This window comes from Hyla sarda, chromosome 2 (assembly GCF_029499605.1).
Source record: "Hyla sarda isolate aHylSar1 chromosome 2, aHylSar1.hap1, whole genome shotgun sequence".
NCBI classification, from domain to species: domain Eukaryota; kingdom Metazoa; phylum Chordata; class Amphibia; order Anura; family Hylidae; genus Hyla; species Hyla sarda.
Window position 1 is genome coordinate 492012567 of NC_079190.1, and position 14209 is coordinate 492026775.

The following is a 14209-nucleotide window of genomic DNA, read 5'->3' on the forward strand; positions in this document are numbered from 1 at the left end:
AATGAGGCTCTCTGCGCGACCTTTAAAAAAGGCCTATCCAGCAACATTAAAGATGTTCTGGCCGCACGAGAGACTCCTGCTAACCTGCATGAACTCATTCATCTAGCCACTCGCATTGACATGCGTTTTTCTGAGAGGCATCAAGAGCTCCGCCAGGAAAAAGACTTAGATCTCTGGACACCTCTCCCACAGTCTCCACTGCAATCTGCGCCTAGGCCTCCCGCCGAGGAGGCCATGCAAGTGGATCGGTCTCGCCTGACCCTGGAAGAGAGGAATCGCCGTAAGGAAGAGAATCTTTGTCTGTACTGTGCCAGTACTGAACATTTTTTGGTGGATTGCCCAATCCGTCCTCCACGTCTGGGAAACGCACGCTCGCACCCAGCTCTCGTGGGTGTGGCCTCTCTTGATGCTAAGTCGGCTTCTCCACGTCTCACGGTGCCTGTTCGGATTTCTACTTCAGCCAGCTCTTCCCTCTCAGCCGTGGCCTGCCTGGACTCTGGAGCTTCTGGGAATTTTATTCGGGAGTCCTTAGTGAATAAATTCCGCATCCCGGTGACCCGTCTTGTCAAGCCACTCCACATTTCCGCGGTCAACGGAGCCAGGTTGGATTGCACCGTGCGTTTCCGCACGGAGCCCCTCCTAATGTGCATCGGACCTCATCACGAGGAAATTGTATTTTTTGTCCTTCCTAATTGCACTTCTGAAGTTCTCCTTGGACTACCCTGGCTTCAACACCATTCCCCAACCCTGGATTGGTCCACTGGGGAGATCAAGAGTTGGGGTCCCTCTTGTTCCAAGGACTGCCTTCAACCGGTTCCCAGTACTCCCTGCCGTGACCCTGTGGTTCCTCCTGTATCCGGTCCCCCTAAGGTCATTAAGGACTCTGCCTGCCACAGGAAATGCCTCTCCCCCCCTCCCAGTCCCATCAGGCAAGCCCCTGTGTCCCCTCATGGCCCTCGTCCTGGTGTCACACTGCCCCGTGCCAGGTCTCGCCCTCTGCCCTCTCTCCCCATTCCTACTCCTGCTGTTCTGCCTGCCGTTGAGGAATCCCTCCATCCTTTCCCGGTGTCCTCATCCCAGGGGAGGCAGTTACCGGATAAAGAGAAGGGGAGACCTAACGGGGGGGGTACTGTTACGCCTAGCGCTCCGGGCCCCCGCTCCTCCCCGGAGCGCTCACGGCGTCTTTCTCCCTGCAGCTCCCCGGTCAGTCCCGCTGACCGGGAGCGCTGCTCTGTCATGGCCGTTGGGGATGCGATTCGCACAGCGGGACGCGCCCGCTCGCGAATCGCATCCCAGGTCACTTACCCGTTCCCGTCCCCTGCTGTCATGTGCTGGCGCGCGTGGCTCCGCTCTCTAGGGCGCGCGCGCGCCAGCTCCCTGAGACTTAAAGGGCCAGTGCACCAATGATTGGTGCCTGGCCCAATTAGCTTAATTGGCTTCCACCTGGTCCCTGACTATATCTATCCTCCTCCCATGCACTTCCTTGCCGGATCTTGTTGCCCTTGTGCCTAGTGAAAGCGTTTTGTGTGTTTAAAGCCTGTGTACCAGAACTTCTGCTATCTCCCCTGACTACGAACCTTGCCGCCTGCCCCCGACCTTCTGCTACGTCCGACTTTGCTTCTGCCTACTCCCTTGTACCTCGCCTATCTTCAGCAGCCAGAGAGGTGAGCCGTTGCTAGTGGATACGACCTGGTCACTACCGCCGCAGCAAGACCATCCCGCCTTGCGGCGGGCTCTGGTGAAAACCAGTAGTGGCTTAGAACCGGTCCACTAGCGCGGTCCTCGCCATCCCTCTCTGGCACAGAGGATCCACTACCTGCCAGCCGGCATCGTGACACAAACCCAAACCAGACAACTCAGGGGATTACTCTGTCCCCTAAGGCTGAGGTCCCCAACCCAGTCCTCAACCACAGTCCAGAATTAGAATTTTTCCTTATTCTATTCCTATATTTATGGAGTAACTTATAAAAACCTGGAATGTTGGTGGGCCTTGAGGATTTAGGTTGTAACCACTGCCCTAAGGGATTTGCTGATTGCTTGTACAGTACACTGCAATACTATTGCAGTATACTGTCAGATCTGTGATCTATTATTATAGCCTGCCTGTTTGTAAAACTGGTTGTAATACTATATTTTTCATGGTAGCCATGGCAAACAATCACCCCCCAGATTTTACATTATTGGGGTGTCAATTGGAGACATGACAGTGTGGCCAATTATGAGATAACCACCTAAATGCCATTTAGGGAAAAAAAGTGACAGGTCAATGATGGTGAATATTGACATCTCCTCAGCCCACTCCATATCTTGTTAAAGTCATCATGGGTCATTAGTAGGTTAAAAAGTTTCTGGCCCCAGGGCCCCAACTAAAATGAACAGAAGGAACTGTGGGACCCCCAAGCACCAGGGCTCTGCTGAGACTACAAGCTCTGAACCCCCCCCCCCCCCATGGCTACTCCCCTACACAAGTGCTTTACTGTACATATTTCCCTTTCTGTATTAATAGGCCAATTTAACTTTCCTGAATTATCCAACTCTGGTTGACAACGTTCATAGAAATTGCGAAGGCAGCTCATTTTCATTTTCTATATCAGTGTTTCTCAACCCCTGTGCCTGTTGTGAAACTACAAGTAGTATCTCAGGAGTTGTAGTTTTGCAACAGTTTTGGGCCCTCATAAATTAGCTAGAGTGGAGAACAGCTATAGAGAGTGTCTTCTGCTGTGGAGGACCACTGAATATAATGGAAACATTGTAATACTTCACTTCTCCTGCGGTGGTGCTGTAGGGAAACTGAGCACTTATTGTAAGTATCCCCCACAGATCACTTCTGATCACTGAAGAGTTTCCTAATAAAAATTGTTTTCTGGTAGTGTTCTAAGCCTTTTATGAAACAGCAGAATTTGAACTTTCAACATCTTAGTGGAAGAAAGTGTCTTAGTAGTAGTACCTGGATCCATTAATCTGACTGGGGTTACACTCCATCTTGATGGTGACTCTGGATGGGGGTTGTGTTAGCCAGTCTTGCTGCGGGACCCGTGGACTCATCTTTGAGGTTTGCCCATACTCACTGGAGGATGAAGCCGTCATCTCCGCCTTGGGGAGGTGGGGCGTTCCGTAGGCGCACTCGAATAACGATTGATCGTCGCTTACCACTGATAACGCTTCCTGTAAACAAACAAAGGAAACATATGATTTATGTTCTACAGAAAGAATGCAAGACGTCTTCTGATGGAGATAAGACAAGGTTTACGTGTATTTATCACAATCTGAGGAACTATAAGTAGCAGCCGGGATGAGAGCTGATAATGTGCCAAAAAAAAAAAAATTAATAAAAACGTTAAATATAAATGACCAAAAAAAAAACACAATGTTTTTGCCAACTTTACTGAAATGTTCTTCAGATGCCGCAAATAGCAGCTGTAAGCAAAAATATTGGGTGATTTGATTCCAAAAAATGCATCTGAAGGAACCTGGAAGAAGAACAAGGAAGTGTCCGGTCAAGAAGTAGGCAAATCCAATGGGAATACAAAAAAAATTATCCCATCTAAATAACATTTTTTGTATGAACCCGGTATAAAGTTCAGTTCTAAAGGGTAGGAAGATGTCCACAATAACAATCAAGTCAATGAGTGATCCACAAATGTTTATGGGTCATTGTATATACAGCGATGTCATAAAAGACGTCGTCTATAATCGGAAGTAGACAAATCCTATGGGAATAAAAGAAAATCCCACCTAAATAAAAAATTTTGTATGAACACGGTATAAAGTTAAGTTCTTAAAGGGAGGAAGATGTCCATAACAACAATCAAGTCAATGAGTGGTCCACAAATCTCTATGGGTCATTGTATATACAGTGATGTCATAAAAGACGTCATCTATAAACCGTTGGCTGTCCGGGCATGCTGAAAGTAGTAGATTTGCAACATCTAGAGGTCTATAGTTTGGAGACCAGTGCCCTTTTGGGTAGGGTACATGCAGTGGCATAACCTTGATGACGTTGGGGGCCCCAGTGCAAAATTAATAACAGGGCCCCCAACTATAATGCTTCACTTATAGTACTGGTCTCCTGATATAGGAATGATCTTTTCGGCCTCCTCAGGCTCCAACTGAAACCTCTGAACTCCCAATAGTTACGCCCCTGGTACATGGGTATATAAAAGTTATAGTAGGTGGCACAAAAGATGCCCCTCTATGAGCCTCTATGAAAACAGAATATATTATATGGATGACTGTTTATTTGTATGGCCAGCATGTAATATTATAATTCCATAAGGCTAAGGGTTTTTATATGTGTAGCGATCAGCTGATCACCAGGCGCCAGAATAAAGACAGGTTGTAATGATAAGAGATGACCTACAGATAATGGTTACAATTCTTATTGGTATAACAGTCATGATAAATAATACAACTACTGTTATATTCTATTGTTTTCTATCACATACATGAAACCTTCTACAAGGAAAACATCAACATCTTAGCATACAAAAATTATTAGATATAGATACATAGACAGATAGACAGGAAAATAGATAAAAGCTGGGAATACTGAAGCACTATAAAAGGGTTACAAAATGGACAAAATGTGTTTACTCATCCATATCAAAAAGGTAATGTATCAGCTGTAAGTAAATGTGAATAAACACATTTTGTATGTTTTGTAAGACTTCTGCATTGCTTCAGTATTTCCAACGTTTGCATTTGTGCACCATACTATCTGCACTATACAGGTAGGGATTAAGTCAGATAGATGTGTGTGTGTGGTGCTGCCTTATTTTTGGATTGTTTTTTTGTTTTTTTTACAGATATATATGACATAGATATAATATAGATATTACATAGATAGGAAGATATATATATAATATAGATATTAGATAGATAGATATAATATAGATATTAGATAGATAGATATGACATAGATAGATAGATAGATATGAGAGATATATAGATAGATAGATAGATAGATAGATAGATAGATAGATAGATAGATATGACATATATAGATAGATAGATATGAGAGATAGATAGATAGATAGATAGATATGATATACATATATATATATATATATATATATATATGTATGAGATAGATAGATATGAGATAGATAGATAGATATGAGATAGATATGAGATATATAGATAAATAGATATATAGATATTACATAGATAGGAAGAAATATATAATATAGATATTAGATAGATAGATATAATATAGATATTAGATAGATAGATAGATAGATAGATATGATATGATATATATATATATGAGATAGATAGATATTAGATAGATAGGTAGATAGATATGAGATGAGATAGAAAGATAGATAGATATGAGATAGATAGATAGATGTGAGATAGATAGAAAGATATGAGATAGATAGATAGATAGATATGAGATAGATGTATATATATGAGATAGATAGATAGATAGATATGAGATAGATAAATAGATATGAGATAGATAGATAGCTAGGAGGTAATAGATAGATATGAGATAGATAGATATGAGATAGATAGATAGATATGAGAGAGATAGATAGATATGAGATAGATAGATAGATATGAGATAGATGTATATATATGAGATAGATAGATAGATAGATATGAGATAGATAGATATGAGATAGATAGATATGAGATAGATAGATATGAGATAGATAGATATGAGATAGATAGATAGATATGAGAGAGATAGATAGATATGAGATAGATAGATATGAGATTGATGTATATATATGAGATAGATATGAGATAGATAAATAGATATGAGATAGATAGATATGTAAATATCCACAATCTAGATCAGTGGTCTCCAAACTGCGGCCCTCCTGATGTGCGAAGCTACAACTCATGAATAAAATATTTTGCACCTCTACATATTCAGAAAATGAACCGACAGGAAGAGAATATAATAATTATAATAATACATTATTGTCTTTATGTAATACTAACAACTTTTTGTGCAACATAAATGAAACAATTATACAGAAGGTAAGAGAAGATCTAGTAATATTTGTGGTTTTCTGGCTTCCTACTACTACAATTATTATTATTATTACTGTGTGACACAACGGGACAATGTCCATCAGACAACAAATTAGGTAACAAAACAAAAATGTAGCAGAGATGAGTTCGTCCTTGCAAAAGAAAACAAAAAAAATGCGACCCGACCGCTCTGTCCCTTGTGGGCTGAGGGTTTGAGGACTTGACTCACCGGGGGGAGGGGGTGTGGTTGGGAACTTGGGGGCTCACTTTGATTTCTGCTCTGGAGTCTACACTCCCCTGACCCTAATACAAAGTCAACCTGACTGTCTAGAAGAGACCGGACACCAATGATGAGAAGACTATGTGAGACTTACAGGGGGGTAGTCCTCGTACGGCGAAATGAACTGTGTTTGCAACATCTTTCCAGGGTTGATGATAACCAAATTGTCATAGTTTCCTTCTAGGTCCTTTTGGTTAAAAAATGTTCCAAAAAAAAAGAAAAAGAAAAAAGTTAAGTCCCCAGGTCTAGTGAATAGTAGACGTCATGGTGTCCCAAGGTGTTGTGGTCCAATCTCCTTGCCGGTCAGATGCTGGTGGACCAGCAGTGGTTTCTCTTAGAGACACAGAGATGTGTCCATACTTCTCGGAGGGTTTGTCCCTATTGTTTTGTGAAGATATTGTGTAACCGCAATGGGGCATGTGTGTGTGTGGATCCTCGGGTGATTGACACGTCCACAGAAGGAGTGTCGGCCCTGTTTAATCTAAGGCACAACATTGCTACTTCCTGTTTTACTTCCTTTCGGCCTTTCCTCTTTAATCGTTTGTCAAGAAAAACCATTCATAAAACACAAGTCCAGATAACATTTTCTGCACTGAAGAAGTCATTTTTGTTTTTCCATCTGTGACATTTTATATAAATGTATACAAATGTATATCAGCAGCTGCATAGAGTGTCTACAAATACACATACTGCCGGTCTAGGCTGGATAGAGAATACAGAATATTTATTTATCTGGAACTTTACTGTTGTTATTGCCTTTATTATAGCCTATAAAATGGTGGTCTCGAAACTGTGGACATCCAGCTGTTGCAAAACTACAACTCCCAGCATGCCAGGACCACCGTTGGTTGAAAACCATTTATAAAACACGAGTTCAGATAACGTTCTTTGCACTGAAGAATTAATTTACATTTTTTCATCTGTGACATTTTATATAGATGTATACAAATTTATTTAAGCAGCTGCATACAGTGTCTACAAAAACACATACTGCCGGTCTAGGCTGGATAGAGAATCCAGAATATTTATTTATCTGGAACTTTATTTTTGTTATTGCCTTCATTATAGTCTATAAAACAGTGGTCTCGAAACTGTGGACTTCCAGCTGTTGCAAAACTACAACTCCCAGCATGCCAGGACCACCGTTGGTTGAAAACCATTTATAAAACACAAGTTCAGATAATGTTTTTTGCACTGAAGAAGTCATTTTTGTTTTTCCATCTGTGACATTTTATATAAATGTATACAAATTTATATCAGCAGCTGCATAGAGTGTCTACAAATACACATTCTGCCGGTCTAGGCTGCATAGAGAATCCAGAATATTTATTTATCTGGAACTTTACTGTTGTTATTGCCTTAATTATAGTCTATAAAACAGTGGTCTCGAAACTGTGGACTTCCAGCTGTTGCAAAACTACAACTCCCAGCATGCCAGGACAACCGTTGGTTGAAAACCATTTGTAAAACACACGTTCAGATAATGTTTTTTGCACTGAAGAAGTCATTTTTGTTTTTCCATCTGTTACATTTTATATAGATGTATACAAATATATATATCAGCAGCTGCATACAGTGTCTATAAATATACATACTGCCGGTCTAGGCTGGATGGAGAATCTAGAATACATACAACTCTATGTTGGTCTGAGAATCTAGAATTTTATTTATCTGGAACTTCACTGTTGTTATTGCCTTTATTATAGTCTATAGAACAGTGGTCTCCAAAATGTGGACCTCCAGCTGTTGCAAAACTACAACTCCCAGCATGCCCGGACAACCGTTGGCTGAAAACATTTATAAAACACAAGTTTAAACAACATTTTCTGCCCTGAAGAAGTCATTTTTTTCCAATCTGTGACCTGTTATATACATGTCTACAAATACATCAGCAGATGTATATAGTGTATTCAAAAACAATGTCCGGCCGGTCTAGGATGAATAGAACATATAGAATGTATACATCTCTACAGTGGTCTGAGAATCCAGAATATTTACGGTACTTATCTGGTCCCATTTATGCCAAATTAAAGAAGCGTTACCTTTGTTTTTCCCTTTACGCTATTATAGCCTATAGTACTGTGGTCTCCAAACTGTGGACCTGAAGCTGTTGCAAAATTACTACTCTCAGCATATCCGAACAGCCATTGGCCGAAAACCATTCATAAAACACAAGTTCAGATAAAGTTTGTTGCACTGAAGAAGTCATTTCAGTTGTTTTCCATCTGTGACATTTTATATAGATGTATACAAATATATCAGCAGCTGCATAGAGTGTATACAAATACAACGTAGTGCCGGTCTAGGCTGGATAGAAAAAATAGAATACATACACCTGTATGGTGGTCTGAGAATCCAGAATTTTCCCTTATCTGGAATTTTACTGTTGTTATTGTCTTTACTCTTTTATAGTCTATGGAACAGTGGTCTATAAACTGTGGATCCTGAAGCTGTTGCAAAACTACAACTCTCAGCATGCCCGGACAGCCGTTGGCTGTCCGGGTATGCTGGGAGTTGTAGTTTTGCAGAATCGGGAGATCCCCAGTTTAACATCTGAACGTCTATTCATGTCTCCAGCACGGTTTCACCAGACACGTTATCTCTTCACAAGACTGGGAAAGCTTGGGGAGCCCTGTTAGCCATGTGCTGTATACTGCCTGCCACCCAGCTTTTACAGTCTCCAGAAGAGAAGATCTGTCTGGTAAAGCAACCCTATTGGAGCTCTTTGGGAAGCTAGGGAAGCAAGGTGGCATGCATCTGTGTGACACCCAGCTTTCCCAGTCTTCTGAAGCCCCAGCAGTGATAGGTTGTTCATCTCTCCTGCACTCCTCACAGCAGCAGCACGGCCATGCCCTCTCTCTTCTTCCGCACTGATGTATACTCTCCCTCCTCACTGTCCTCTCAGCCGACAACATGTCTTCTCTCCCGCGCCTGTCCCATCCCCTCTCCCTTCCCTGCACCGATGCCCCCCTCACTCTTTTCTCAGCCCCCAATAAATCTTCTCTCCACCACTGTCCCCTCACTAACTATTCTCTGCACCTGTCTGCCAGACAGTTAAATTATACTTAACCATGAGGATGTTTAAAAGTCCCGGTCAATCTCAGCAGCCTGAGAGTAATGCGATCAGGTGATGTACAGGAAGTCTCATAGACTTACATCTCCCGATCGCGTTAGGTTATGTTCACATTGAGAAATTTCATCTGGCGGCCGCCTCCGAAATACTTTAGCGGTAGAACTGCGCGGCCCTGCTCCAAGTTCTTTCTTTGCGCAGATATATTTCGGTGGCGGAATTGTCCACTGCCGAAATTCTTCAGTGTGAACGGGTCTCGCAGAAGACTCGTTCACACTGATGTTAACGTTCACTGCGCGCAATTCTGCTTGTGTAATTCCGATCGCGTAATTATGTGGGAATTGCCCAGTGGGAACATACCCTTGGGCAGCAGAGATGGAGATTGGCGTTATTGGGACTTCTGTAAACTCTACTATATTTTTAGATGACATATAAGTAACGTGACCAAGTTTATATATCTCCAGTTTTTCGGATTTTATGCTTGAATAACATATAGACATATACACAAATACATATGTTGAGTTTTATCTATATAAATAAATAAATATAAGTGTTTTTGTTAAAGGGGTACTCCGGTGAAAAACTTTTTTTTTTTAAATCAACTGGTGCCAGAAAGTTAAACGGATTTGTAAATTACTTCTATTAAAAAATCTTAATCCTTCCTGTAATTATTAGCTGCTGAATACTAGAGCGGAAATTCTTTTCTTTTTGAAACACAGAGCTCTCTGCTGACATCCCGAGCACAGTGCTCTCTGCTGACATCTCTGTCCATTTTAGGAACTGTCCAGAACAGCATATGTTTGCTATGGGGATTTCCTTTTACTCTGGACTGTTCCTAAAATGGACATGAGATGTCAGCAGAGAGCACTGTGCTCATGATGTCAGCAGAGAGCTCTGTGTTTCAAACGGAAAAGAATTTCCCCTGTAGTATTCAGCAGCTAATACGTACAGGAAGGATTAAGATTTTTTAATAGAAGTAATTTACAAATCTGTTTAACTTTCTGGCACAAGTTGATTTAAAAAAAAAAAAAGTTTTTCACCGGAGTACCCCTTTAATATGCGAATAAGTCTCAAGTGTTCCCCACCACAGAAAGAGCCCAGGTAAGTCCTGCCTATGTCTATTTTATCCCCACCCACCTGCCTGATTGGATCTACCTACCAGGTTTAACTGACAGCCATTAGGTAAAGATGACATGGCTACTACCCTAACCTGGGCTGTTGCCCTGCTGGAAACGGAAACATCCCCATGGCACTTAAGCCTCATTTGCATATTAACAAAAAGGTTTATATCTCTGCTCTGGAAAGGACTATTGAAATAAGTAAGTTATACCTGGAACCCTGAGGACCAGCCCTATCTGGGCATGGGCTTACATACACCCCTGTTTTTCTGCTAACAGGTCTGCTTTAAAAGGGTAGTGAGAAAGGCGCCCTCTATATGGTATGTAAGCCTTCCCTTGCCACCAGAGAAGGTTACTGCTTAAAGGGGTATTCCGGTGAAAAACTATATTTTTTTTCTGGCTCCAGAACAGATTTGTAAATTACTTCTATTAAAAAAAATCTTAATCCTACTAGTACTTATCTGCTGCTGAAGTTGAGTTGTTATTTTCTGTCTGACCACAGTGCTCTCTGCTGACACCTCTGTCTATCTCAGGAACTGTCCAAAGCAGGAGCAAATCCCCATAGCAAACCTCTCCTGCTCTAGACAGTTCCTGAGACAGACAGAGGTGTCAACAGAGAGCACTGTTGTCAGACAAAAAAGAACAACTCAACTTCCTGTGAAGCATACAGCAGCTGATAGGAACTGGTAGGATTAAGATTTCTTTTAATAGAAGTTATTTGCAAATCTGTTCAACTTTCTGGAGCCAGTTGAAATGAAAAAAATAGTTTTTCACGAGAGTACCCCTTTAAGTCTTGTTCTCACAAGCATAAGTAACCCTAGGCACATGTTTTCTACTGATCATGTTTACATTTTTAGCCAGTCACTGGACAAACATAAGTAACCCTGGGCATACGTTTTCTACTGACCATGTTCAGCTTTTCAGCCAATCACGAGACAAACATAAGTAAACCTAGGTTCATGTTTGCTATGATCATGGTCAGATTTTTAGCCAGTTATGGGACAAACATAACTAAACCTAGGCCTTCAAAACTCTTTCCTAAACCCAACACAAACTTACAGACACTAACAGAATTTGTTTCACTACTGATCATGTTCGGCCTTTAAGGTGATCACTGGACAAACATAAGTAAGGGTGGGTTCACATCACGGTTTGTCCCCACGGTTTCCGTGTACTGTTTCATATTTTAAACCATATGCAACTGTATCGGAAACCACATCCATAGACAATGCATTGGAAACCATATGCAACCTGATGCATCCGGTTACGTGCGGTTTGTTTGTAATACATTTTTCCGCCCCCCTCCCTCCCCCCGTACTTAAAAGCGTCTTATACCGCGGTTTTTGGTTCGGGTGAAAAACTGTATTGTAACCGTATACGGTTGTTGTAACATGGAAGTCAATGAGAACCGTAGTGAACCGCTTATGTCTACGGTTCATTATGGTTGGCCCTATACTTTTTTTGAACTTTGCACATGTGCATTGCAATTTTAAAGTCACACCCACCGAACAATTGAAACTTTATTTAAAAAAAGAACAAAAATCTTAAAACCGGATTTGAATTAATTGTTAAAAACCGTACCGGACTAAAAATGTTCAAACCGTATACAGTTTTGACTAAAAAAAACCTGATAGAAAACCGCGGGGACAAACCGTGATGTGAACCCACCCTAACACTAGGCGCATGTTTGTTGCTGATCATGATCAGCCTTTCAGCCAATCACAGGACAAATATAAGAATCCATAGGTAATTTTTTTCTAACCTTTTAGCCAATCACAGAACAAACATAAGTAACCCTAGGCACATGTTTCTACTAATCACGTTCAGTCACGGGACAAACATATATAACCCTAGGCATTTGTTTGCTATTGATCATATTCGTTTTTTAACCAATCATGGGACAAAAATATGTAACCCTGGGCACATGTTTATATACTGATCATGTTAAGCTTTTAGCCGATCACAGGACAAACATAAATAACCATAGGCACATATCTGCTACTGATCATGTTTTGTTTAGCCAATCATGGGGCAAACCTAAGTAACCCTAAGCACGTGTTTCTACTGATCATGTTCAACCACAGGACAAACATAAGTTACCTTAGGCATATGTTTGCTATTGATCATGTTCAGATTTTTAGCCAATAATGGGACATACATAAGTAATCCTAGGGACATGTTTGCTATTGATCATGTTCATCTTTTTTTTTTTTTTTAGCTTATCACGGGACAAACATTAATAACCCTAGGCACATGTTCTGTAAAGGGGAATTCCAGACATTTTTTTTTTTTTAGATCAATTGGCTCCAGAAAGTTAAACAGATTTGTGTATTACTTCTATAAATAAAAAAAATCTTAATCTTCCAATAGTTATCGGCTGCTGAAGTTGAGTTGTTCTTTTTCTGTCTGTCAATAGTGCTCTCTGCGGACACCTCTGTCTGTCTCAGGAACTGTTCGGAGCATAAGAGGTTTGCTATGGGGATTTGCTCCTACTCTGGACAGTTCCTGAGACAGGTGTCATCAGAGAGCACGTAGACAGAAAAGAACAACTCAACTTCAGCAGCTGATAAGTACTGAAAGGATGAAGATTTTTTTTTTTGTAATAGAAGTCATTTACAAATCTGTTTAACTTTCTGGAGCCAGTTGATACATATATATATATATATATATATATATATATATATATATATATAATTTTTTTTTTTTTTTTTTTACTGGAATACCCCTTTAAAAGCATTGAATCTGCTGTAGTTTAAGAGGATATTTTCCCATCCAAGCTAATAACCCTACGGGAAACTTTCCACGCAGCCTGAATATGTCATTGTGTGGATCACTGAGGCCGAGCCCTGCTCCATTTTTAGAAAAATAGGTGCAATGAAATCCTCTATGCCTCAGAAGGCATTTTTTTCTTTTTTTTTTTTTTCCTTTTATTTTTTTTAACCTAAGTGAAACCACATGCTATTTCTCCCCTAAAACAATAAACAAAACCGTAGATCTACATCAAGGGATAACGCGATTATTTTGTTGTGTGAGCCAATATCGTACGTCAATTATCTCATTGATGCCAGCGCCGAGCCAAGGAAGAGAAAAGAGAGAAGATGGAAAAAAAAACAAAAAAAAAATACTTTTTTTTTTTTCTTTCTTTTTTTTTTGATAGACGCCAACTCCAAAATAGTCCCGGTGACCACGAGTTAGACAAGAACAGACTGTGCCAGGCTCTGCTATTTGCTTCCAGTTGGCCAATGTTGAGCTGTGCAAAGGCGGCCAGGAGAGCGAAGTTCTGCTGCAATGTGAAAACCATTAAGCCGAGTGTCCCACAGTAAATAACACTCAGGCTGCCGCGGACGTCAAGTCTGTTCTACGTAAAATGGACAAGATGGATCCGTCCAAAAGACGTTCATCCATTTTTTTTTTTTGCAGACCCGACTGGCATTGCCATTATTACATTCTACTTTCCTTCTTGACTGTCATAGTGCCCTGTCGTTCCGGAATTATATTCGTGAAGCAGGAGGCTCAGGATGAATAGGGTCAGGTTCAGCTTATAGCTACAATCTTAACCAGTGATTCCCAACAAAAGTGCCTCTAGCTGTTGCAAAACTACAACTCCCAGCATGCCCGGACAGCCTTCGGCTGTCCGGGCATGCTGAAAGTTGTAGTTTTGCAACAGCTGGAGGCATACTAGTTGGGAAACACTAATTCTAAACTAATATTTTTGTCATTGTTTTTTTTTTTTTTTTTTTATTAATTGGTGCCAAA

The 14209-nt window shown here is 40.9% G+C and overlaps 1 protein-coding gene across 4 annotated transcripts in view; it reads right to left on the minus strand.

Annotated features, from left to right (window-relative positions):
* ERG (ETS transcription factor ERG) overlaps window positions 1-14209 on the minus strand; it is a 414806-nt gene that overhangs the window by 34246 nt on the left and 366351 nt on the right. For 2 of the 4 annotated variants that reach the window (XM_056559657.1, XM_056559653.1), the window contains exons 1-2: window positions 6360-6618; window positions 2948-3165 (exon numbers count right to left, since the gene is read on the minus strand). In XM_056559657.1, the coding sequence (XP_056415632.1) occupies window positions 2948-3165; window positions 6360-6404 (263 nt within the window). In that variant the 5' untranslated portion in view covers window positions 6405-6618. Of the gene's footprint in view, window positions 1-2947; window positions 3166-6359; window positions 6619-14209 lie in introns of those variants that run through there. The other 2 variants (XM_056559655.1, XM_056559656.1) reach the window with 1 other exon arrangement.